This window comes from Bufo bufo, chromosome 4 (assembly GCF_905171765.1).
Source record: "Bufo bufo chromosome 4, aBufBuf1.1, whole genome shotgun sequence".
Classification (NCBI taxonomy): domain Eukaryota; kingdom Metazoa; phylum Chordata; class Amphibia; order Anura; family Bufonidae; genus Bufo; species Bufo bufo.
The window spans coordinates 51611158-51637843 of record NC_053392.1 but is presented as its reverse complement, the minus strand read 5'-3'; the positions used below and the strand labels follow the sequence as shown (position 1 = coordinate 51637843).

Here is a 26686-nt window from a genome sequence, read left to right as displayed (position 1 = left end):
GGTTTATATTTATCTTTTGGTGTTTTGAGGTTTAATTTGTATATGCTGTATACCAGCTGAAGGACCTGGCTTCGCACGGGTATATTTAATCTATTTCATTTAATGTTTGTGTGAGTCATTAAAAGATATCGACAGTATCCCCCATAACAGTGACATCTACAGCACCCCGCACCCTTAACAGTGACCTCCACAGCACTCCACAGGGTCCCGTCCCTTAAAATGGAAGCTCCACAGCAGCCCACCCCCTTAACTTTGACCTATGCATCAGCCTGCCTCTTTAACAGAGAGTTCCACAGCACCCCACCCTCCACTGGGGCCCGCCCCCTTAACAGTGACCTCTACAGCACCCGCCCCTTAACACTGACCATAGGTTACAGTCCCCTTAACTCACCATTCCCGGCCCTCTTAACAGAGACCTTCACAGCGACTGCCCCTTTAACAGTGACTGCCACAGTACCCCGCTCCCTAAACAGTGACCTCTACTGTACCTCGCTCCCTTAACAGTGATCTCACAGTACCCTGCTGCCATTTTAATAGTGGCCTCCACAGACCCCTCCTCCCTTAACAGTGACCTCCGAAGTGCCTACCCCTTTAACAGTCACCTACTCAGTGGCCTGCCCTCTTAACAGTAATATCCACAGCGCCCTCCTCTTTAACATTGACCTCCACAGCGGCCACCCCTTTATTAGTAACCTCCACACTACCCCATCTCCTTAACAGTGATTTCTACAACACCCCGCCCCCTTAACAGTAGCTTTTACAGCAATCTGCGCCTTAACACTGACATCCATAGTAGACCATCCTCTTAACTGTGACCTCTACAGCAGCCTGCCCCTAGGGTGGTCAGAGGTATGGTTTTAGGCTGGACAGTCCGGCTTGGATGGACACAGGGATATCCTTTTTAACAGCTCACTCTTAGACAGCAGCACTGTGCTATCTGAGCGTGAGCTGCAGGGAGAAAGTCACCCTCCCTCCTATCCCTGCAGCTGACAGCAGTGGATTTTTACCTTAATTTTTTCAATCCCTGTGAGCTGCAGAGTGGGATGGGAGTGGCCTAATCAGTCAGGGGCGTGGCCTGGTGGACCTGGAGGAGGGGTTGTTAAGGCCGTCTTTTGAGGGTGGCCTGAATGGCCATAAATTGTGACCTCCACAGCACGCTCCCTTAAAAGTGTCATCCACAGCTTCTATTGGCTTATAAGGGACATGTGACTATGTGTATGGCAGTTGGGATATGAAGAGAAAGACCTGCAGGCTTTTATTAGCTAATGTAGGTCATGTGATGTGCCATATTTGTATTTTTTGGGAAATATCTCAGGAACAGTACGTGCTAGAGAGCTGAGACCCAGTCTAAAACCTTCCCGGACACCTGATGTACCTGTGTGCCAAATTTCGTGATTGTAAACGCAACAGTGTGGATTCCTTTAGCAGACATATATATATATATATATATATATATATAGTACAGACTAAAAGTTTGGACACGCCTTCTCATTCAAAGAGTTTTCTTTATTTTCATGACTATGAAGGCATCAAAACTATGAATTAACACATGTGCAATTATATACATAACAAACAAGTGTGAAACAACTGAAAATATGTCATATTCTAGGTTCTTCAAAGTAGCCACCTTTTGCTTTGATTACTGCTTTGCACACTCTTGGCATTCTCTTGATGAGCTTCAAGAGGTAGTCCCCTGAAATTGTCTTCCAACAGTCTTGAAGGAGTTCCCAGAGATGCTTAGCACTTGTTGGCCCTTTTGCCTTCACTCTGCGGTCCAGCTCACCCCAAACCATCTCGATTGGGTTCAGGTCCCGTGACTGTGGAGGCCAGGTCATCTGGCGCAGCAACCCATCACTCTCCTTCATGGTCAAATAGCCCTTACTTTCAAAGTTTTCCCAATTTTTCGGCTGACTGACTTACCTTCATTTCTTAAAGTAATGATGGCCACTCATTTTTCTTTACTTAGCTGCTTTTTTTCTTGCCATAATACAAATTCTAACAGTCTATTCAGTAGGACTATCAGCTGTGTATCCACCTGACTTCTCCTCAACGCAACTGATGGTCCCAACCCCATTTATAAGGCAAGAAATCCCACTTATTAAACCTGACAGGGCACACCTGTGAAGTGAAAACCATTTCAGGGGACTACCTCTTGAAGCTCATCAAGGGAATGCCAAGAGTGTGCAAAGCAGTAATCAAAGCAAAAGGTTGCTACTTTGAAGAACCTAGAATATGACATATTTTCAGTTGTTTCACACTTGTTTGTTATGTATATAATTCCACATGTGTTAATTCATAGTTCTGATGCCTTCAGTGTGAATCTACAATTTTCATAGTCATGAAAATAAAGAAAACTCTTTGAATGAGAAGGTGTGTCCAAACATTTGGTCTGTACTATATATATATATATATATATATATATATATATATATAGTGGTAATGTGTACAGTATAGTGCTGGGAGGCGTGTATATCCCACTCAGATACCTCAGCTGAGTGTGATAACTAAAATCCAGAAAACTGCAGTGGTTTCAGCAAAGTGTAGTTTGCTGAGTCAGGTTTGTCTAGATTCTGTTCTGGGCTGTATTTTATTTGGACTGGTGGGTAGGTTTGGTAGCGGGACCTACCATTCCACCCCTTCCAGTACAAGTATTTCCTTTAGCTGAGGTGATAATAGGTGAAGCCTGATGAAATAATCACAGAGGGATAAAACAAACCTCTGTGTATGTCTGGGGGAGAGGCAGTGACCCTAGAGAAGGGGAAGCCTGAGAGGCTTGTGTGGTCACAGCCAGGAGGCCTGTTAGACCGTATGGCTGAGTGAAGCCGGATCTCTCCCCTGGTGGGGGGCTTATGTCTGGTGAAGCTGACCAGCTAAGTGTCGGAGCCGGATACCCCGTGTGTGAACAACACTTTAGAGGTGAGATAGGGAGACCTATGTATTAGGTAGAGCCCAGGCGGGCAGCTGTTTATTTTGCTGTGTCTTGGGGTGCTGGAACCTCACCTCACCCAGTGACGATATAACTGGGGGATCATCTGTATTACTGAAGTGCCAAAATAAAGCACCATTTGGACTTTAACCCCGTTGTCTGAGGTGGAATCTGTCATCGCCGCCCTGCTTGAGAGAACGATCCCTTATATACAAACCGGATTCCAAAAAAGTTGGGACACTAAACAAATTGTGAATAAAAACTGAATGCAATGATGTGGAGATGGTAAATGTCAATATTTTATTTGTAATAGAACGTAGATGACAGATCAAACGTTTAATCCGAGTAAATGTATCATTTTAAAGGAAAAATACGTTGATTCCAATTTTCACGGTGTCAACAAATCCCCAAAAAGTTGGGACAAGTAGCAATAAGAGGCTGGAAAAAGTAAATTTGAGCATAACGAAGAGCTGGAAGACCAATTAACACTAATTAGGTCAATTGGCAACATGATTGGGTATAAAAAGAGCTTCTCGGAGTGGCAGTGTCTCTCAGAAGCCAAGATGGGTAGAGGATCACCAATTCCCACAAAAAATTACCCAGCGAAAAATTGCAAAGACTTTGCATCTATCATCATCAACTGTGCATAACATCATCCAAAGATTCAGAGAATCTGGAACAATCTCTGTGCGTAAGGGTCAATGCCGTAAAACCATACTGGATGCCCGTGATCTCCGGGCCCTTAAACGACACTGCACCACAAACAGGAATGCTACTGTAAAGGAAATCACGGAATGGGCTCAGGAATACTTCCAGAAACCATTGTCAGTGAACACAATCCACCGTGCCATCCGCCGTTGCCAGCTGAAACTCTACAGTGCAAAGAAGAAGCCATTTCTAAGCAAGATCCACAAGCTCAGGCGTTTTCACTGGGCCAGGGATCATTTAAAATGGAGTGTGTCACGATTAGAAGTTCTTTTTGGAAATCTGGGACGCCATGTCATCCGGACCAAAGAGGACAAGGACAACCCAAGTTGTTATCAACGCTCAGTTCAGAAGCCTGCATCTCTGATGGTATGGGGTTGCATGAGTGCGTGTGGCATGGGCAGCTTGCATGTCTGGAAAGGCACCATCAATGCAGAAAAATATATTCAGGTTCTAGAACAACATATGCTCCCATCCAGACGTCATCTCTTCCAGGGAAGACCCTGCATTTTTCAACAAGATAATGCCAGACCACATTCTGCATCAATCACAACATCATGGCTGCGTAGGAGAAGGATCCGGGTACTGAAATGGCCAGTCTGCAGTCCAGATCTTTCACCTATAGAGAACATTTGGCGCATCATAAAGAGGAAGGTGCAACAAAGAAGGCCCAAGATGATTGAACAGTTAGAGGCCTGTATTAGACAAAAATGGGAGAGCATTCCTATTTCTAAACTTGAGAAACTGGTCTCCTCGGTCCCCAGACGTCTGTTGAGTGTTGTAAGAAGAAGGGGAGATGCCACACAGTGGTGAAAATGGCCTTGTCCCAACTTTTTGGGGATTTGTTGACACCATGAAATTCTGATTCAACATATTTTTCCCTTAAAATGGTACATTTTCTAAGTTTAAACTTTTGTTCCGTGATTTATGTTCTATTCTTAATAAAATATTAGAAGTTGGCACCTCCACATCATTGCATTCAGTTTTTATTCACGATTTGTATAGTGTCCCAACTTTTTTGGAATCCGGTTTGTATATATGTGCTGTCGGAGTGCTTCCATTCTAAGAACTGAATGCTAGTAAGAGCATGCTTTCTTACTACAGCCAGGGTCAGAAGAAGTTCCAACCTCGGAGGACAAACGTTTGATTATACCACTGTCTGTACTGCAATGTGATCAAATGGCACTCCTCCGGTGGTCGGGTTACTAGGTTTCCCAGTAACCCAATCGAAGCTTGGGAAGGAATGCACAGTCAATCCTGAGGTCCTATAAAGTACCCCAGGGCTGTCTGCACTGTAAAGCTGCTGTTAGAGAATACTTCATACAGACACGGAGTATACAGGAATATGCAAATACAATTGGGAAATAATGCTCTAAATGGTAATCCTATAATGGGTTTTAAAAATGTTATATGTAATGTAATAACCAATAAATAAAAAAGCCCCCTCCTCCCCCAAAATATCACCATTATTTAGTCATTTTGAACATTAAATAAAAAAGAAATAAAAATGCATACGAGATATCTACATGTCTGTAATAAAATAAAGAATTTGATTATTAGTTTATTTTATTGAAAAAGTAAACGGCGTAAACATAAAATAATAATTTAAAAATTGGCTTTTTTTTATTTATTTCTCAGGTAGGGGTATATATATACAGGCAGGACTATAAATATTGGGACATCGACACAATGCTAACATTTTTGGCTCTATACACCACCACAATGGCTTTAACTGCAGACTGTCAGCTTTAATTTGAGGGTATTTACATCCAAATCAGGGGAACGGTGTAGGAATTACAACAGTTTGCATATGTGCCTCCCACTTATTAAGGGACCAAAAGTAATGGGACAATTTGCGTCTCAGCTGTTCCATGGCCTGGTGTGTGTCATTCCCTCATTATCCCAATTACAATGAACACCTAAAAGGTCCAGAGTTCATTTCAAGTGTGCTATTTGCATTTGGAATCTGTTGCTGTCAACTCTCAAGATGAGATCCAAAGAGCTGTCACTATCAGTGAAGAAAGCCATCATTAGGCTGAAAAAACAAAACAAACCCATCAGAGAGATAGCAAAAACATTAGGCGTGGCCAAAACAACTGTTTGGAACATTCTTAAAAAAGAAGGAACGCACCGATGAGCTCAGCAACACCAAAAGACCCGGAAGACCACGGAAAACAACTGTGGTGGATGACTGAAGAATTATTTCCCTGGTGAAGAAAACGCCCTTCACAACAGTTGGCCAGATCAAGAACACTCTCCAGGAGGTAGGTGTATGTGTGTCAAAGTCAACAATCAAGAGAAGACTTCACCAGAGTGAATACAGAGGGTTCACCACAAGATGTAAACCATTGGTGAGCCTCAAAAACAGGAGGGCCACATTAGAGTTTGCCAAACGACATCTAAAAAGGCCTTTATAGTTCTGGAACAACATCCTATGGACCGATGAGACCAAGATCAACTTGTACCAGATTGATGGGAAGAGAAGAGTATGGAGAAGGAAAGGAACTGCTCATGATCCTAAGCATACCACCTCATTAGTTAAACATGGTGGTGGTAGTGTCATGTTTTTTTGCATGTATAGCTGCCAATGGATCTGGTTCTCTTGTATTTATTGATGATGTGACTGCTGACAAAAGCAGCAGGATGGATTCTGAAGGGTTTTGGGCAATATCATCTGCTCATATTCAGCCAAATGCTTCAGAAATCATTGGACAGCACTTCACAGTGTAGATGGACAATGACCCAAAGCATACTGCAAAAGCAACCAAACAGTTTTTAAGGGAAAGAAGTGGAATGGTATGCCATGGCCAAGTCAATCACCTGACCTGAATCCGATTGAGCATGCATTTCACTTGCTGAAGACAAAACTGAAGGGAAAATGCCCCAAGAACAAGCAGGAACTAAAGACAGTTGCAGTAGAGGCCTGGCAGAGCATCACCAGGGATGAAACCCAGCGTCTGGTGATGTCTATGCGTTCTAGACTTCAGGCTGTAATTGACTGCAAAGGATTTGCAACCAAGTATTAAAAAGTGAAAGTTTGATTTATGATTATTATTCTGTCCTATTACTTTTGGTTCCTTAACAAGTGGGAGGCACATATGCAAACTGTTGTAATTCCTACACCGTTCACCTGATTTGGATGTAAATACCCTCAAATTAAAGCTGACTGTCTGCAGTTAAAGCACATCTTGTTAGTTTCATTCCAAATCCGTTGTGGTGGTGGTGTATAGAGCCCAAAATTTTAGAATTGTGTCGATGTCCCAATATTTATGGACCAGACTGTATATACTGTATATACAGTGGATATAAAAAGTCTACACACCCCTGTTAAATTGTCAGGTTTCTGTAATGTAAAAAAATGAGACAAAGATAAATCATTTCAGAACTTTTTCCACCTTTAATATGACCTATAAACTGTACCACTCAATTGAAAAACAAACTGAAATCTTTTAAGTGGAGGGAAGTTATGTGGTTACATAACTGGGGTTATAACTGGGGATGTAGCTGTGTTCAGAATTAAGCAATCACATTCAAAATCATGTTAAATAGGAGTCAGCATACACCTGCCATCATTTAAAGTGCCTCTGATTAACCCCAAAAAAGTTCAGCTGCTCTAGTTGGTCTTTCCTGGAATTTTCCTAGTCGCATCCCATAGCAAAAGTTTTATGGTCCACAGAGAGCTTCCAAAACATCAGAGGGATCCCATTATTAAAAGGTATCAGTCAGGAGAAGGGTACAAAAGAAGTTCTAAGGCATTAGATATTCCATGGAACACAGTGAAGACAGTCATCATCAAATGGAGAAACTATGGCACAACAATGACATTACCAAGAACTGTACGTCCCTCCAAAATTGATGAAAAGACGAGAAGAAAACTGGTTTGGGAGGCTACCAAGAGGCCTACAGCAACATTAAAGGAGCTGCAGGAATATCTGGCAAGTACTGGCTGTGTGGTACATGTGACAACAATCTCCCGTATTCTTCATATGTCTGGGCTATGGGGTAGAGTGGCAAGACCAAAGCCTTTTCTTACGAATAAGAACATCCAAGCCAGGCTACATTTTGCAAAAACACATCTGAAGTCTACCCAAAAGCATGTGGTAAAAGGTGTTCTGGTCTGATGAAACCAAAGTTGAACTTTTTGGCCATAATACGCAAAAACAACACTGCAGATCACCAAAAGAACACCATACCCACAGTAAAGCATGGTGGTTGCAGCATCATGCTTTGGGGCTGTTTTTCTTCAGCTGGAACTGGGGCCTTAGTTAAGCTAGAGGGAATTATGAACAGTTCCAAATACCAGTCAATATTGGCACAAAACCTTCAGGCTTCAGCTAGAAAGCTGAACATGAAGAGGAACTTCATCTTTCAACATGACAAGGACCCAAAGCATACATCCAAATCAACAAAGGAAGAAGAAGATTAAAGTTTCAGAATGGCCCAGCCAGAGCCCAGACCTGAATCCGATTGAAAATCTGTTGTGTGATCTGAAGAGGGCTGTGCACAGGAGATGCCCTCGCAATCTGACAGATTTGGAGTGTTTTTGCAAAGAAGAGTGGGCAAATCTTTCCAAGTCAAAATATGCCATGCTGATAGACTCATACCCAAAAAGACTGAGTGCTGTAATAAAATCAAAAGGTGCTTCAACAAAGTATTAGTTTAAGGGTGTGCACACTTATGCAACCATATTATTTTATTTTTATATTTTTTCTTCCCTCTACCAAAAAGATTTCAGTTTGTTTTTCAATTGAGTTGTACAGTTTATAGGTGACCTTAAAGGTGGAAAAAGTTCTGAAATGATTTATCTTTGTCTAATTTTTTTACATCACAGAAACCTGACATACCCACTGTATATATATAACCTTAATGCTCTTGGAGAAAAAAAAGAAATAATGATGACTGCTGAAATGCACAGACAAACACAATATTTTTTTATTATTAAGGGGTATTGAGAGCAGATTGATTAGGCAAAACTATATTTTTTTTTAATTGTAGCACAAGGCTGCAACATATAATGTGAAAAAATGACAGGTTCTGAAGACATTTTAGATGCATTTTACCTGTGTATATGTGTATATTTATATATATATATATATATATATTGTAGGAAGGCGCAGGGGTCCGTCATTGACGGAAGGTACGCGTCTCGGTGAGATAAGAACCGGTAATTTTGTGTCAGCCGCAGCTTGTGCTCGCTGACACTGTTTTACTTAGTGTGGCTGTAAAGCCAATCTGGGCCGGTTCTTATTGGGAGCAGCCAAAGAGCAGGGTGGGTGGCTGTTCCCCACGTTCCAGGCCAGGTTTTGGACTAGGGTTTAAAAACCCAGCCAGCAGCTAAGCTGGGGGTGGAATGGACCTCCAGGTGATAGTGGAGCTCTTTGTTTGGGATCTGAGGAGTTCTGCCATACTGCAAGGCTGAGAGCCGCATGAGAGCTGCCAGCTGAAAGCCAGGCGCCCTAAAGCCTGCTGTGGACTGCCAGGTGACGTGTGTCTTTGAGTTCTGTGGACTTTTGCATTGTGAATTAACACCAGGGCCCTGCCAAGTATTGTGGGTTTTTTTCCTGACTTTTTTTGTGTGAATAAACACTGACTTTTGCTTTTCAACCGTGGTTTTGCCTCTGTATTGCGTCCGCTTACCCTGCCTACCAGAGCAAATCCCTACAATATATATATATATAATTACATAATTATGATTGCTACTCACGGTGGGCAGTGATGGCACACGAAGAAGTAATTGTATTTACTGTTAGCACATGGAGCAACTGCACATCCGATCATGTGGGAATTGTACCAGACAAGCTGAAAAGGATTTACATTTGTAAGCGGCATTTATAGATAGTGAGAATCTAGCAGAGACACTTTAACACAAGCGAGCCATCAAATACATCTGAGATATTCTCCCCTAGAATAAAAACCAAACCCCTTATTGACCAGATGAGCACCACACCATTCTCTCCATTCATGACCAGACACCTTTTACTTTTCTGTTGATTCTATTGGGGTTCTATTTTCATGCCATTTTTATTTTAGTATTTTTTAGTTTACATATTTTAAACAGTACCTGGAAAAATATGAAAAAAATAAAACTTTTCTTTTTACATTTTCTTATTTTTTTATTTAAAGGGGTTTTCAGGGAGTAGAATATTAATGACCTATCCTCATGATCTATGGCTGATCCAAATAGGGACTTTTGGGGCCCTGCAGTGTACCCTCTAGTTTCTATACTGCTCCCCTCCAGGCCCGCTCTCAACTACACTCCCCACCTCCTCCCTTTTGCCACACTGCTGTTTCCTCACTGGAAGAGAGGGAGGTCTGTTGTATGTGGTGTTACATAGGACTGCAAGTAACATAATATATCTTGTTATTATACATGGTTTGCAGTCAGAGAGCTATCACTGTGTTATCTGTGGTGTTACATAGGACTGTAGGTGACATCTACTGCATTATTTGTACACAGAGACTCTTCAAAACACCTTTGCTGGTCACAGGAAATGTTAAAGTTCAGACAACCTCTGCCTGAAGAGGGTGCCGTATATACCTAGGGGCCTTCAGCCATTGGCCCTTTAAGAGGTCACAGATGGTCACGTGCCCTAACGCTGGGTTCACACTTGAGCGTACTCTGTTGCGCTCTGTATGCACGATTTTATCGGGCGTTTACATACGCGGCTCCGGAAACAAGCAAACTCCCATTGTCGCGCGTTCCCGGAAGTCTATGTACGGGAACGCGCGACATTACGCCCCAAAGAAGCTCCTGTACTTCTTGAGGCGTAGGGCGTTTTACAGCGCGTTCGTACGCGCTGTAAAACGCTCAGGTGAGAACCATGCCCAAAGGGAACTATTGGTTCTTGCCTGTTGAGCGTTTTACAGCGCGTAGGAACGCGCTGTAAAACGCTCAGGTGTGAACCCAGCCTAAGGGAACAGAGACTGGAGCAATGGATACAGCAGTTTGCAGAAGAACACCGGGTACCACGGTGAGTAGCATAGCAGTGGTGGACGTAAACTGCCTACCTAACAATCAGCTCCATCACCATCACTGTCATCATAATCCATTGACCTTTTTTGTTATTATGATCTTCATTTTCAGCATCTTCATCAACGTTTATCATAATCTTCAACACCATCCTCATCATTCTCACTATTCACCATCTCTATCAACATCATCATTACGCTCATCAACATTTTTTCATCATCCAAATTATCATAATTTTCATCATAATTATCGCTATTATTATCACAACTAAAAATACTATCATCATTGTCATCATCATCTATAATTTTTTATTTTTTATTTTAGAGAACTGAGAAGTGTTTCTCCCAAACAGCTGCCAACTTCTATCAGGGAAAGCTGCAACCATCCAGACATTTCCCCTAAGGTGGCAGCTGCCAGAAAATGTAGATAATACTGTATGATAACTAGAGATGAGCGAATTTCTGAAAAGGTAAATTCTGCTGATTTTGCCGAATTAAAAAAAAAAAAAATTTGCTTTGTGACTAATTACTTTTTTTGTAAGTAGCGGCTGCAATGACAGGGAGCTGCGATAGCGCCGCCTCCCGTCATTGTACCCCTCAGATGCCACTTTCATACACGATTGCGGCATCTGAGTGTAAAAACAGTGTGAAATTAACATTTAAAAAAATTACGTCAAGCTTACTGCCTCCATTTGCTCGCAACGGGCCGGCCGCCGCCATCTTGCTTGAAGATCTGGAGCACAATATTGCGCGGTCTCCACGCACAGGATTTCGGCCGAGATCTCAATCTAGATGGTGGCTGGCGGCCGTCTCGAGCAAATGGAGGAGGTAAGTGATATGATATTTTTTTGTTTTTTACACTATTTCAGGGTAAATCGATTCGCTAACACGAAGCACGAGGAAATTCGGCTTCTAGACTTATCGAATTTATCTTGAAATTTGGATTGAATTCCACTTCGTGGGATTCGATTCGCTCATCTCTAATGATAACAATTCAGATGAATGTCTGTCCATCTAATACAAGGACAGCCTGAGTCTTCCAAAGTGGAAGTCACTCTCACAGTGGCTCTCCAGTCTGGTTCCTTTAAAAGGGGTGTTTCTATATGGAACATTTATCGCATATTGATAGTGTATGCCATAAATGTCTGACAGTCAAGAATGGGGCCATGAAGTTACTGGAGCACAAGCACTGATTTGACTATCCAATAACAGTGAATGGACAGGACATAGCGCATGTGTGGTGTGAACCCTTTCTTGAGATAGGAACAGATCCCAGAGACCGGTCCAACAGCTTTTGGACATTTAAAACATATCTTATCAAATCGCCATAAATGTCTCATAAGAAGATCCATTTGAGTGGATCACATTTTTGGCAGAGAATTGTCAGGTCGTGGCACCCTGTGGCATCACTGTCTATGTGGTGCTAGGATTGTTTCAGGGAATGAGAGTCTTCTGGGTGGCAGAAGAACAGATGAAATGTATGACTGTCTAAGCTTAGAAAGAGCCTGCTGAGATACCCCATTTTACATACTGTCAGGTTTTCAGACCTATTGTGGTCAGAAATGAGCTTACACCAGTGGTGGCGATACAGTAGATGGTAATCTACAGGTACTGTAGACCTCAGATCTGGGACTAGTAGATCTCAATGTTATGCCACCACTGGAAACTAGGCTATGTGCTGCTAGCTAAAAGAAAGGGTGATTTCTCACACTAAACAGTTGAACATTCTAAATTGTGACTAGTTGATTTCAGTCTAGTACAATAGTTATCATCTTTGGCTCCATGTTCTCAGCCATTTCAAGTGTGGAAATTCCAAAAGATCCCCAAATTTGCAGTTTAAGAACAACACTGTGATTAGTTTTCTACAGATAAGAAAATAGATATAGGAAAATCCATGGTACCTGGGTGTAGTGTCCAATGACGTCGCCCCTTTTCTTTTGTCCTTTTCCAAACACAAAATTATTTACTTCGTCATAGAGTGCTTTAAATGCTTTCTCCCAGCTGTCTGCGTCTGAGGACATGTAAAGGTTTTCCCCACAGCCGCAATCTAGAGGATAGTGGATAATATAATGTTTACCATTGGGATTTCTGGACTGTAACATGGGCAAAAGAGACAATTCCGTAGAGGCTAAAGCCTCCATTAATTAGGGACCCCGCACCCCAAAGCCCACACACACTCATCCCATTCTAGGTTTCTTCCCTAGCACCCTGTTATGAATTTACCTATAGACTATGAAATTATCTGGTAATGTATTATTTTCTACTGTGTAGCACTACATGGCACTATTGGCAGCAGATACTGTATATGTGATGGTGAAATGTAAGTGCTTAAAACTAGTGTTCTTGATAACAAATCAGGTTTTCCTAAAATGGCGGCTGCATGTGTTAGAAAGCAAAACTAAGTATAGAGGAGAAAAGACCGGGAACGCAAGATCACTCATAATGCTGGGCAGCCATCAGATCCACAGATAGCCACCCCCTGTGATGTCACAGGCCTATAAAACCCTCATCCCGCGTGGTCTCCGTCATTGTCCTGTGAGCTGAGCTTAGAGAGAGACATGAGCTAAGAACAGTGTTAATAGAAGAATATTGGAGAGGGAGAGTGAAGGGAGAGTGCAGGAAGACTTATTCTGCATCAGGAATTATTTATGTTATCCTACATTTACTTATTCCTACATCAGCCATAAACTAAGATATGTGATGCAATACCAATAATGGCGGGTTAAGATCGGCGTTATGAATTCCGTTATTGCATTCCGTTATAACGGAAAATAATGGAATTCATAAAACAGAATTCAAAATGGAAACCTTTAGAGGCATTTTGTTTTGATCTGTGAGGTCTGTGGGCCAGCAGAACAGATCTGTCTGGTTTTCGTTATGCAGGACGGAAAAGAAAGTGGTACTTCCTACCAATCACAATGAAGGCCCCACCCATGCAGAACCTGCTGGGTAATCTATAGCTTCTTAATGGAAAATCTTGTCTGTTTGAAGAACATTACCCCTGTTGCTTATCTTGAATACCACTTTCTATAAAGGCACTTTCCAGGATGTTTTCAGAAATGTTTGTCAAGCACGAAATAATAATACTTACCCTTTAAATTCCCCTTAGGTGGTTCTTGCAGCTCCTACATCGCGATGACCTTGCATACGTCATTCATGTGAATGCTGCATCTAGTTACTAGCCTCAGCAGTGATGCTTGCAGGTATGGCACATGACCCCTAAGGTCAGTGACTGGCTGCAGTGGTCACATGATTGCTGTACATGACATTATTGCTGTAGGACTGAAGGGGATGGACCATTGAAACTGTGGCAGTGGAGCTGCGAGTGATTTAACGGGTAGGTAATAGTTATTTTTTATTTTGGACCAAAAATCTGGATAAATAGGAAACCTGATTTTTTAGCAAATCTCTAACTAAATTTAATTCACTAATTTCTATTTTCTAACCTTTCTTATTGTGAAATTAAGCATTACTCATGCCCCTAATCTTGTATATTAGGTGGTTAAACATTTGCACTTTCTCAAATTTTTAAAACCAGGTAATATATATATATATTTTTTTTTTTTTTTTTTTTTTTTTATTGGAGATGCCTTATGGATGCTCAATAGTTCCAGTGCATAGATTATTGTCATAGTCACCTTTCATCTCTCTTTCCGACGGATCGCTGTGTTTGAAGGAACAGGTTTGGGCCCACTTTAAGGCAGTCTTTGCAGCTTCCTTGCTCCATGACTTAAAAAAAGAAGAAAAAGGCAATGGCATAAAATGCACTTTATTGTAGTATAAAATCTGACAGTACAAACTGACCAAATATTAGTAAATCGGAATTCAGATCTCTAGACAAAGTCTGGTAATTATGTTGTATTTGCTCAAATTGACTTACCAATACTTGACAATTTTTACAATTTCAGTAAAAATCCTCTAACTAAGTCCTTTGGCGTATCCACCGCTGGTCTAAATGTAAGCCTCTGCATACTGATAGCAGATAGAGCTTGTAAGCCTGCTGCCAAGTGTGCCTTGTTGAATTGACCAACTGTGAGCAATACTAGGTACAAAACTGAGTACAATGCTTTGTGTCTTGAGGAGATAGATACCTCAACTGCATGAAAGAGAATAGAGTGTGCACAGGGGAATGTCTGTTTAAGAATGTCTACATTGTACAAGACTGCACCAGGTGGAAGGAGATACTGCAGTTAGTCATATTCACCACTGTCCTCTTGAGGAGGCTCCAACCAGATTGTCAGTGTCCAGGGAAGTTGGCGGCATCCCAAGCCAAGGGATACAGTAAACTGTTGCCTTTTAAAAAGACAGGACTTCTATTGCAACTGTTGCCACTATTAAAAAACATACTCTCAATGAGACCTTCTGTAAGCATATGCTCGGTGCCCCATGTAAGAATGTAACCAATAAGCCTTCTTTGTCTTGTAAAACTGTTGTAACCATCAAGCTTGTTGACAAAGTTGAGGCCAGGAAATATTTTTGTTGCAACATTCCATCTGTGTCCAACTACTTTCCTTCTATCATCCTAGAGTGGGGAGCCACATATTCCACACAAAGGCCAAAAAAAGGTCTGAAGACTATTAACCCCTTACAAGCCTCCTCTTTACTGCTCCACTGACCTGGACACACACCTAAAAAACTCCACTCTGGCACCAAAGCTGAGTTCATCTGTGCATTTTTTTTCATTGGATTTGCTGTGTTGCCTAACTTTATTTTTTTGTTTTGTCAGTAAGCATGTGGAGGTATGGCTGCCCCATTTTGATCTTGCACATAAACTACCCATCTTTCCAAGGCTGCACTGAATTGGAGGAATATATACTGTAGCTGAATCATTTTAGAGTAGAGTCCCATCTAAAAGAGGCCACCTTGTTGTGGTGGATGGGCACAAATGATTTTGATCAAAAGTGCCTTCTATTTTTTTTATATAGTAATTGTGGCATTAGCAAAAAATTAATCCATTTATCCAATGTTTGAATAGTGCTTTTGCATCTTGTGTTTGCTACATTGTTTAATGGTTGGCTATGGCAAACTTTAAATTTTTACATGTACTCTCCATGCACTAGGACCAGGAAGCAGGAGAATGGAGGGAGGCCATATGTACATCCCAACACAATCACGCAATGCCAGTGACAAATCTTACCACTTTCACCATGTTTTGGGCAGTCGGCGTAACACCCCTTCTGTATCCATTTACGATGTCAACAATACGTTGCTGCACGTCGGGGCTATCAGTGGATATACCGGCCAATAGATTGGCCGCCACCTGAAAAAGCAGAAAAATAGAAGTTAAAATTTTTCCTGGGCCCAGCAATATGAAGAGGTTGGGAGCATGAGAACTACAAACAGGAAGTAAACTCAATCTCCATGAGACTTTCTCAGCATATTCATTGGCAAATTATAAATTTTAGCTGTTTAATTGCCAATTATAATCCTATAATTTACCGGCTTGCCACGTGTTAGTCCTTAATTATAAAAATGAGTGTTGCAATTACTATCTGACAGGTAATACACAGATCAGAAAAGATTAAGTTCATGTGTCATTAGTCATCGACTTCTTCTAAAACTGATTCCGTAAACTCTCCGTCTAAGTAAAGTGAGAACACTACCCAGTTCCTTTGATGGTTTGCCAAGCACTCAACAATAAGTCAACAAGATATGACTTGAGCCATGGCGTTAGTGACATTTTCCAGCATAATATCCCGTTTGCTTACTTGTCAATATCAAGGGTGGACAGACCACTTTAGCCATCGGGCAACAACCAGAGCTTTAAGGTACCTCTCAGCCCTCCATCTGTAAACTGAAAAAGCTCCAGTGTCTCATATGAAACTTTAATCCCCTGCTTCTTATAAATGGTTACTACCTGCAGCCACAGCTAGAGGGAGCTCCTTTAAAATGTATGTAGCTCCTGTTGAGCTACTCCATTTTAATTTTTATTTTGCTACAATCTGAAATTCCAAATCATTATAATATTTATTTTTTTTAACACTGGAATTTTCTTTATTTTGCCCAGACAAGCTTGTCTTACAGTTTGCTACCCATTTGAGTTTGATAGAAGCTTCCAAAATCTATATACAGGGTCTTTCCATTTTGATGGGAATAGACAGTCACACTTTTATCATTTAACCACTTAAGGACATAGACTAGTTGCTTTGCACTGATCACTTTTGAGCAGTCCTCTCATGATCACAGAATTACAATGACAGATAAGGCATCTGTATAGATAACACAGGACCCACCATTCACAATAGGTGATATCACAGCTTTTCTGCTCCCTCCTGACCTCTGCACAGGTTACAGAGCATGCCTAAAAAACTCTCCCATAGAAGGTCATGGGGCCCCTCCTGACCATTGTGTCTGTGACCCATGGTGGCTGCTCTAAAGCATATATCTAAATGCTGATAACAGCAGCTCAGGTAAGATGGCCGCCCCATAATCATGTTCAGTAAATAGTTAGCAAACAAATCTACAATAAAAATAATGAAAATGCTAGTATTCAAAATATTCTGCACCCCGTAATTGCATTTATCGTAGGACAGAGGGCTTTCCCTTCCTCTGTCTAATTGTTCCGATATTGTGGTCACTATTGACTGCGGCTTTTAAGAGGTTAAACTGCGAAGATCATAAATCTGAGTGACTGCTGTATAATACAGTGCCAGCCCCTGAGATAAAGAACTGTTGGATATAACAGGATGTTTAGCAGTCGTACAAGGATAGTGTTGAAAATGTGTCAGAGAAACCAATGCATGTAATTTAGCTATAGACTTTCCTGCATGTTGGTTGGGGTAATAAACTTCAGGGCTTTTATCATTTATCATATAAAAGAGACAGGCTGGCCATCTGTTAGAGCTCCGCACCCCACTGAAATTATTGTAGAAATACAGGTGCAGAGAGTGAGAAAGGTTCCAACTCTTAGCATAGTTTGGAACATTGCATGCGTTATCTGAAGGGGGACTTTGTACTGTCTACACACCCTATATAGAGCTTTAGAAAAGCTGTCTATGACACATGTATCATAAGAACTGTGTGCCATGGTTCCCCTGGCTGCTGCTACCTCCATATGGCAGCAGCATCTGGTTGCCGGGGGAACCAGGAATGCAGCCCCGCCCCCGCTGACATCGGAGCTCTGGGTCAATAAGGAAGCATGCCGGGGCTCCAGAATGGCAGATTACATGGGCAACAGCTTCACCCGGAGTGCAGGCACGCCAGCGTGAGCTGCCTTTATTTCGCTATGAAGGCTAGCAGCTGCAGTGCGCCACTGCTGGTAAATTTTTTCATCCTCTTGCTCCCCCTACTGTTCATTGTGATTATTGTAGACTTCTCTGGCTTTTGATTTCTGGATTGGACTTGTGAATATGGTTTTGGCTTCTGCCATCATATTTGACCTTCTGGGTCAAAAGTCGATCTGAAGTCGATTTGTTCAAAACTTTGTTTTAATGCTGTATGGAGATCCTTCTCTGTACAGCATCCAAATATATGGGCTCTGGTGAGGGAAATTCAGTATCGCCAAAGTCTTGTGGGACTTGGGTAAATAACTTCGGACTTTGATTTTTAAACTTGAAAACCATTTTAAAACTTGGATCCAAAGTCAGCTTCCATACCGATGTACCAGCCAGTACCGAAGCCAACTTCGGATTCAAGTTTTAAAATGGTTTTCAAGCAATAGAATTGATGGTCGAAGTTATTCACCTTGCGAGACTTTGGTGATAATGAATTTGACCTTGCCGGAGCCCATACTTTTTAATGCTGTAAAGAGACGGATTTCTGTACAGCAACAAAATGAAGTTTTAAACAAATTGACTTTGGATCTATGATCCGAAGCTCAATTCGCTCAACACTAGTGACGGTAGTCATTATCCTGTCACTGTGCCTATCTCTGCTAGCAGGTGTACATGTGAACTGCTAAAGGTGGTAGTAAACCAGTTCATTGGTTATCTCTAAAACTAGCCTCTTCATTGCATAAACCAACATCTGCATTGCCAAGGCATTATACTTCTCCACCTCGGCCTTCACCTTAAACCCCACCTACACCCCAAATAACACCAGCATGGTTCCCAAAACCATGCATGGCCCTGGGAGAACCATAGTGAGGACCACCACCATGAATACCATTACTCATATTCTCACAACCACTACCACCCTCGTTCTCCTGCTGCCCTCTTACAGGCTTGCTGAAAATGTAATAAAGTGGAAAGAAAATGCAACTACATTCCTGTATATATTTGTAAGGCGCACATACCTGAATCTGGACCACATGGACCATAAGCAAGGCTGATAAGCAAAGTGTAGAAATCCACATGTCTTCCTGTAATAGATAGTTATGTCTATTAGGTATCATTTATCTTCACCTTCTAAACATATTTTACTCACAAAAAAAAATACAAAATCTTAAAGAAGCTCTCCACTTATGAAAATCCTTTGACAATGAGCTGAACACAAAGGTTTCTCGTGTTAGAACCTCCAGTGGTCAGCTGCAATATGTGGGGAAACTTGCAGTAAGCATTTAGTTTCCCTGTAGCTCCTCCAAATTAATACTTCTGAACCTAATACCCAACTCTATTAACACAGAATTCCTTGATATGGCAACTGAAAAACTCTTTTAAAGGGGTTATCCAGTAATTTATTACAATGCCCAATCCTCAAGATAGGTCACCAATATCAGATCAGTGGGGGTCCAGCACTCAGGACACCCGCCTATCAGCCGTGTTCTCTTCCTAGGCCAAATGAAGTCACCATACATCAAGTCAATGGGGCTGAACTGCAAAACGAAGTACAGCTGCCATACAATGTACGGCACTGTGCTTAGGCTACTTTCACACTAACGGCAGGATGAATCCGACAGGCTGTTCACCCTGTCGGATCCATTTTGCCGCTATTTCGCCATGCCGCCGGACCGCCGCTCCATCCCCATTGACTATAATGGGGATGGGGGCGGAGCTCCGGCACAGCACAGCAGTGCACGGCGAAAGGCCGCCGGACTAAAAGTACTGTATGTCCGAGTTTTTAGTCCGGCGGCCTCTCACCGCGAACTGCTGTGACGGAGCTCCGCCCCAGTACCCATGATAGTCAATGGGGACTGAGCCACGGTCCGGCAGCATGGCGAAATAGCGGCAGGATGGATTAGACAGGGTGAACAGCCTGTCGGATCCATCCTGCCGCTAGTGTGAAAGTACCCTTAGTAAGCTGCCGGGAGCCCGTCTGGTAAACGGCTTCCTGAAGCAGCTGATTGGCAGGGGTGATAGGACTTTCACCCTCACCAATTTGATCCCGAGAATATGTCGTCATTAGCAATTTCTGGATAACCCCTTTAACACTCACACTCACCAATATAAATGTGGATTCCATCCATATAATTATTGGACGCAAATTTTAATTTCACAAAATAAACCTGGTCATTAGGACCATGATGTGGAGATGCTTAATCCACCTATGAAATAATTCATCATGTATAAGGCCTTAATCACCCATCAGTGTTTTGATCACTGTTTTAGATCAGCGCTTGTTTTGAAAAACCAGGAGTGGATCCTCCGCCGAGATAAGGTATATGGGAAATATTTGCATAGGTTATGTGTCCTTTTCCTGCTCCTGGTATTGGACCACAATTGCAGTGACCAGGAGCGGGTTCGCTGATGCCACTTTTAGTGCAGTAGCGGGGTCAGGTGGATAATATTCTGTATTTGTCGTGCCGCCAATTGCAGCATGCGCAGGCTACTATTGCAGGACCCTTCCAAGGTGTTATAACGCACTTCCCAGATTAGGAATGCCAGAGTGGTGTGATGGCCTATTTAGTCTCTATAGTTTTGTGGCAGTTGTGTCACGGTGTCTCCTACCTGGGTATGGCCGGACTCCTGGCTCCTGGCTCACTTGCAATAAATTTGAGTGTAGTGATAGTAGGATTAATAGAGAAACTTGGCAGAATAGTTGTTGTGCAGACCTTTAGATAAAGTTCAAACGCTGTTTTGCTTGAAATAACTTTCATCCCAGCAGTATACAGCTTTGGTCTCTTGGTCCCAGCAGGTTTTAGCAATCATTGGCAGGAATGAGTACTTCTGCTTTAAATGTGGAGCTTGCAGGATAAAACATTTGCTTGGTAGCTCTGTGACTGTGGCAGGATTAGCTTCTGCACTTATCTGGTACCTTCTGCTGTATAGGGACAGACTAGCTGAGGAGGAATAGGCTTCTCCTAGGTCCCTGGACTTATCTCACAGATGGATTCTCAGGGGATGTTTTCTTCCTGGAACTCTGGAGTTTGTCTGTAGTTTTTGCTTTCCTCATCTAGCAGACCTGAAGGTGCTCAGACTGGGTATATGGCTAAGTCTCAACCAAGACTAGGTCCTTGCTGTCTTCCCTAAGAAGGGGTTCTCCTGGACACTAACACACAGCCTTTCCCTAGCAGGGGGGGAGGCTACACTAACTCTAACTTCCTTTTCAACCCATGCTACAGGATATGGGACCAGCCCACCTCTCCATAGAGAGGGACCTAAGCTGGAATACACCATTCCAGTTTAGATACACTAAACTGTAACTTGTACTTGCCAATGGGTTGCTGCCATCTACTGGTAACCAGGCTAATTACATGTACAATTGCTTTTAATATGGATTTGTATGCACATTTGTGGAAGACATAATGTAAATTATATCTGATGACATTATAAAGGCTCTTAGAAGATAGTAGTGGGGTAGAGGAGTGTACTAACACAACTCTGGGATGTTACACAATCACTGATTCCCAATACTGATCAATACACTGACATGAAATACGCCTAATGCAGTGGTCTCTAATCTGTGACCATTCCCCTAGTGTTTTTTAATTTCATAATAGTTGGGGAGCCACAGGTTGGGGCTATGTTTTTGTGGTCTGATCAGAGTTTGTATAAGGGATCTGATATGGGGTGTGACACAGTAAGAGGTTTGTTTTGGTAAAACAGGTATTTTCCTCCCAGCATGTTCTGCTGGGCTGATTTACAGCCAGGTGAGGTCAAATACCGGACCGAATTTTAAATGCCCGGTCCGGGTTTTGGCAGCACCTGGCTGTCCTTAAATAGGCAGCTGGGCTCAGAAGCCATGTCTCTGTGTTGGGATCTGGGAGCCTTGTGTCTGGATGAAGGCTTGCTACCTGTTTGGCGTGAAAACAGGTTGGTGCTGCCATCAGCAAGGACTCTTTGGGGCAGAATTGCCGCATGGTGTGAATTACCACCAACACCGCAAGGTGACTTTTTGTTTGAATATGACTGTTTGTTTTGTCACTTGCCTAAAGTGTGAATAAAACACTGAACTGTTTGATTCAAAGAACTTGTTGTTGCCTCTATACTGCAACCGTTAAGCCTGTCTACTAGAGCCTTGGCTCTATTTTAAAGGTCTGATATGGGATATCATTTGATTTAGGGATCAGCTCTTGGTTCTGATTAGTTTAAGGGCTTTGTGGTCTGAATTTATTTAGGGATCTGCTCTATGATCTGAATTATTTTAGGGATCTGGCCTGGGGTTAAAATTATTTTAGGAGTCTGGATTTGGGTCTAACATTTAATTAATTCAAAGCGTTGAATCAATTGTATAGTCTGATTTCTGAGGTTTTAATACATTTTTAGAATGGTGTCTGTGTAACAACACAGTAAGGGTAGGGCCACACAGGTTTTTTTTTGGGGGGGAGGCAGATTTCAGCTGAAGCCAGAAATGGATTTAAAAGGAATTGAGAATATAAAGCAAGAGCTTAAAGGGAATCTGTCTCCGAAATCCCGCGCAGCCGCAGTATCGCTGACTGCTTGCGCCTGTACGATACTCCTGCTCCTGAGGGCAACAGCCTCTATAGTGTCACTGGACATGCGCCGAGCCCAGTGACGTAATCAGAGCGATGTTGCCTCAGGAGCCAGAGTATCGTATACTCCGGCTGCGCGGGATTTCGGAGGCCAAGAAAGGAGGACGCAAGGATGGTGGGGTGAATAAATAACATGACGTAGTGGAGGGGGCGGCGCCGTTCGGCAAGGATGTGGGAGTAAATTTATTTCTTAGGAGGCGTGCTGGGCTTGGAAGAAAGGCAGGCTGGGCACTGCAGGGGGGCGTTACTGGGCACTAGAGGAGAGGAATAACGCCCCTCTGGGCACCTTGAGGCTCAATTAGCATATCAGAAAAATCGCTTTTTCTTCTATCGCGATCCCCCGCCCGCCTCCTCTTGAATAATCGTTGGTGGACAGTGGTATACCAGGGTGTCAGCACATTGCTGACACCCTGGTATAAACGGCTGACATCGGTGATGCGATGTCAGCCATTCAACCCTTTCCATACAGCGGTCCATACGGACCGCTGTATGAAAAAGGTTAACAGCTCAGGGAGCACCCTCCCTCTCCCATCAGGGGGCTGCTGTGCCTTTGCAGCCCCCCGATGGGAGAGGGAGAGAGCCCCCAGACAGCCCCCCGACAGCCCCGTCCTTACCCTTCCCCGTCTGCGCAGTTGTGGCTACAACTGAGCAGACGGGGAAGGTTCCCATGGCAACAGGATGCCTTCTCAGGCATCCTGCTGTCCATGGTGCTGAACAGATCTATGCTAAAGGCATAGATCTGTTCAGACAAAGTGTAAGTAAAATACAGTACAGTACCCTATATAGTGTACTGTACTGTATTATACAGACATCAGACCCACTGGATCTTCAAGAACCAAGTGGGTCTGGGTCAAAAAAATGTAAAAAAAAGTGAAAAAAGTTAAGATTTAAAAAAAAAAACACATTTATCACTGAATAAAAATAAAATAAAAAATACACTACACATATTAGGTATTGCCGCGTCTGTAACGACCTGATCTATAAAATCGTCATGTTACTTTCCCCGCACGGTGAACGCCATAAAAATAAAAAAATAAAAACTATGAGAAAATTGAAATTTTGCCCACTTTACTTCCCAAATAAGGTAATAAAAGTGATCAAAAAAGTCGCATGTACGCCAAAATAGTACCAATCAAACCGTCATTCCATCCCACAAAAATCATACCCTACCCAAGATAATCGCCCAAAAACTGAAAAAACTATGGCTCTTAGACTATGGAAACACTAAAACATGATTTTTTTTGTTTCAAAAATGAAATCATTGTGTAAAACTTAAATAAATAAATAAAAAGTATACATATTAGGTATCGACACGTCGGTATCGACCGGCTCTATAAAATTATTACATGACCTAACCCCTCAGGTGACCACCGTAAAAAAATAAAAATAAAAACGGTGTAAAAAAATCCATTTTTTGTCATCTTACGTCACAAAAAGTGTAATAGCAAGCGATCAAAAAGTCATATGCACCCCAAAATAGTGCTAATCAAACTGTCATCTCATCCCGCAAAAAATGAGACCCTACTTAAGATAATCGCCCAAAAACTGAAAAAACTATGGCTCTTAGACTATGGAGACACTAAAACATTTTTTTTGTTTTAAAAATGAAATCATTGTGTAAAACTTACATAAATAAAAAAAATTGTATACATATTAGGTATCGCCACGTCTGTAATAACCTGCTCTATAAAATTACCACATGATCTAACCTGTCAGATGAGTGTTGTAAATAACAAAAAATAAAAACGTGCCAAAAAATCTATTTCTTGTTACCTTGCCGCACAAAAAAGTGTAATATAGAGCAACCAAAAATCATATGTACCCTAAACTAGTACCAACAAAACTGCCACCATATCCCATAGTTTCTAAAATGGGGTCACTTTTTTGTAGTTTCTACTCTAGGGGTGCATCAGGGGGGCTTCAAATGGGACATGGTGTCAAAAAAACCAGTCCAGCAAAATCTGCCTTCCAAAAACTGTATGGCATTCCTTTCCTTCTGCGCCCTGCCGTGTGCCCGTACAGCGGTTTACGACCACATATGGGGTGTTTCTGTAAACTACAGAATCAGGGCCATAAATAATGAGTTTTGTTTGGCTGGTAACCCTTGCTTTGTAACTGGAAAAAAATATTAAAATGGAAAATCTGCCAAAAAAGTGAAATTTTGAAATTGTATGTCTATTTTCCATTAAATCTTGTGCAACACCTAAAGGGGTAACAAAGTTTGTAAAATCAGTTTTGAATACCTTGAGGGGTGTAGTTTCTTAGATGGGGTCACTTTTATGGAGTTTCTACTCTAGGGGTGCATCAGGGGGGCTTCAAATGGGACATGGTGTCAAAAAACCAGTCCAGCAAAATCTGGCTTCCAAAAACCATACTGCGCACCTGTCCCTCTACGCCCTACTGTGTGCCCGTACAGTAGTTTACGGCCACATATGGGGTGTTTCTGTAAACGGCAGAGTCAGGGCAATAAAGATACAGTCTTGTTTGGCTGTTAACCCTTGCTTTGTTAGTGGAAAAAATGGGTTAAAATGGAAAATTAGGCAAAAAAAAGAAATTCGCAAATTTCATCCCCATATGCCAATAACTCTTGTGCAACACCTAAAGGGTTAACGAAGTTTGTAAAATCAGTTTTGAATACCTTGAGGGGTGTAGTTTATAGAATGGGGTCATTTTTGGGTGGTTTCTATTATGTAAGCCTCACAAAGTGACTTCAGACCTGTAGTGGTCCCTAAAAATTGGGTTTTTGTAAATTTCTGAGTCTTGTAAACTTCTAAGCCTTGTAACATCCCCAAAAAATAAAATATCATTCCCAAAATGCTACAAACATGAAGTAGACATATGGGGAATGTAAAGTCATCACAATTTTTGGGGGTATTACTATGTATTACAGAAGTAGAGAAACTGAAACTTTGAAATTTGCAAATTTTTCAAGATTTTTGGTAAATATGGTATTTTTTTATGCAAAAATATTAACTTTTTTGACCCAATTTTAGTAGTGTCATGAAGTACAATATGTGATGAAAAAACAATCTCAGAACGGCCTGGATAAGTCAAAGCGTTTTAAAGTTATCACCACTTAAAGTGACACTGGTCAGATTTGCAAAAAATGGCCAAGTCCTTAAGGTGAAATAGGGCTGAGTCCTTAAGGGGTTAAACTTCTCTTTTCTGTTGGATCTATTTCTGGTTTCATTTGAAAAACCTCCTCCAAAAAAATCCTAAGAGCCCCTTTTCTCTGGTACAATAATTTATAAGTTCTTGTGCATTACTTAGTTTCAAAATATTTAAAAAAAGGTTGGCATGGGTTCTATGAGAGAGATTTTTTTCCCCCAATGGTTTCTAAATACTGTACTTAAAAGCAAATATTTGATATTTGTATGGTACCAAGACAATTCTGAAAATAAGAAAAACCTGAAAACATAACTCTATACTACACATAATGGGATTGTCTGATTTAGAAGTTCAAATACCCCATTAGGAGATTCTGAGTTAATCAGAAAAAATTCAGAAAAAATATTAGCTTCAGAGGAAAGCGGCTACAAAAAGCATCTATCACCTTGGAGGACCCAACATGTCGTCAATGACAGCCTATTGACATCAATGATCACCAATATGGTAGTTACTGTTCTACCAGATTTCCCTCATATCTGCTACATGCTAGAAGTCCCATCATGAAAAGAGACCATAAACTGCTCAATTTCAGGAGACTCTTCGACAAGAAATGGATTTCCCTAAGTATTTACAAGCCTACAATTTTACATTATTTACAATCCCATATAATCTTTTCAAAGTTGACTTCAATAATCACAAAAAAATACAGATCAAAAGAGCAAAATGCCCAATGTAATAAAATAAATACGTGGAGGTACATAAATAATGAAAATGCTGCATGATTAAAAAACATACTAAATAAGTATGTAATAAGTAACATTGACTTTCCGGCGACAGTGCATCCGAACTCTTACCTGTCTCTAGAAGGAGATTCTGCAGACCTGACGAAGGAGATGTGAGGTCTCTGCCTCTGAACGCTCTATTTATTAGGGACACGCATGAAATACTTCCTGTGATTTGTCACGAGCTGATGAAGCAATTATCATTTTAAAAAGCCACGAGACAATAATAACACAGGTTACATCAGTGCTAAGCAAATATGCCGAAGGGATCGCACTAGAACAGTGCTTCTCAATTATTTTCTGTCATGCCCCCCCCCCCCCCCTAGGAAGAAGAAAACACTGCGACTGTAAATAGTATCATTTGTCTATAAAATTGTTATAAGTACA

At 41.7% G+C, this 26686-nt stretch overlaps 1 protein-coding gene across 3 annotated transcripts in view; it reads right to left on the bottom strand.

Moving 5' to 3' along the window:
• Positions 1 to 26472, bottom strand: part of LOC120997227 (cysteine-rich venom protein pseudechetoxin-like) — a 35964-nt gene extending 9492 nt beyond the window's left edge. For all 3 annotated transcript variants that reach the window (XM_040427221.1, XM_040427223.1, XM_040427220.1), the window contains exons 1-6: positions 26372 to 26472; positions 18834 to 18899; positions 15738 to 15860; positions 14239 to 14329; positions 12502 to 12647; positions 9336 to 9430 (exon numbers count right to left, since the gene is read on the bottom strand). In XM_040427221.1, the coding sequence (XP_040283155.1) occupies positions 9336 to 9430; positions 12502 to 12647; positions 14239 to 14329; positions 15738 to 15860; positions 18834 to 18893 (515 nt within the window). In that variant the 5' untranslated portion in view covers positions 18894 to 18899; positions 26372 to 26472. The remainder of the gene's footprint in view (positions 1 to 9335; positions 9431 to 12501; positions 12648 to 14238; positions 14330 to 15737; positions 15861 to 18833; positions 18900 to 26371) is intronic.
• Positions 26473 to 26686: the final 214 nt, after the last annotated feature.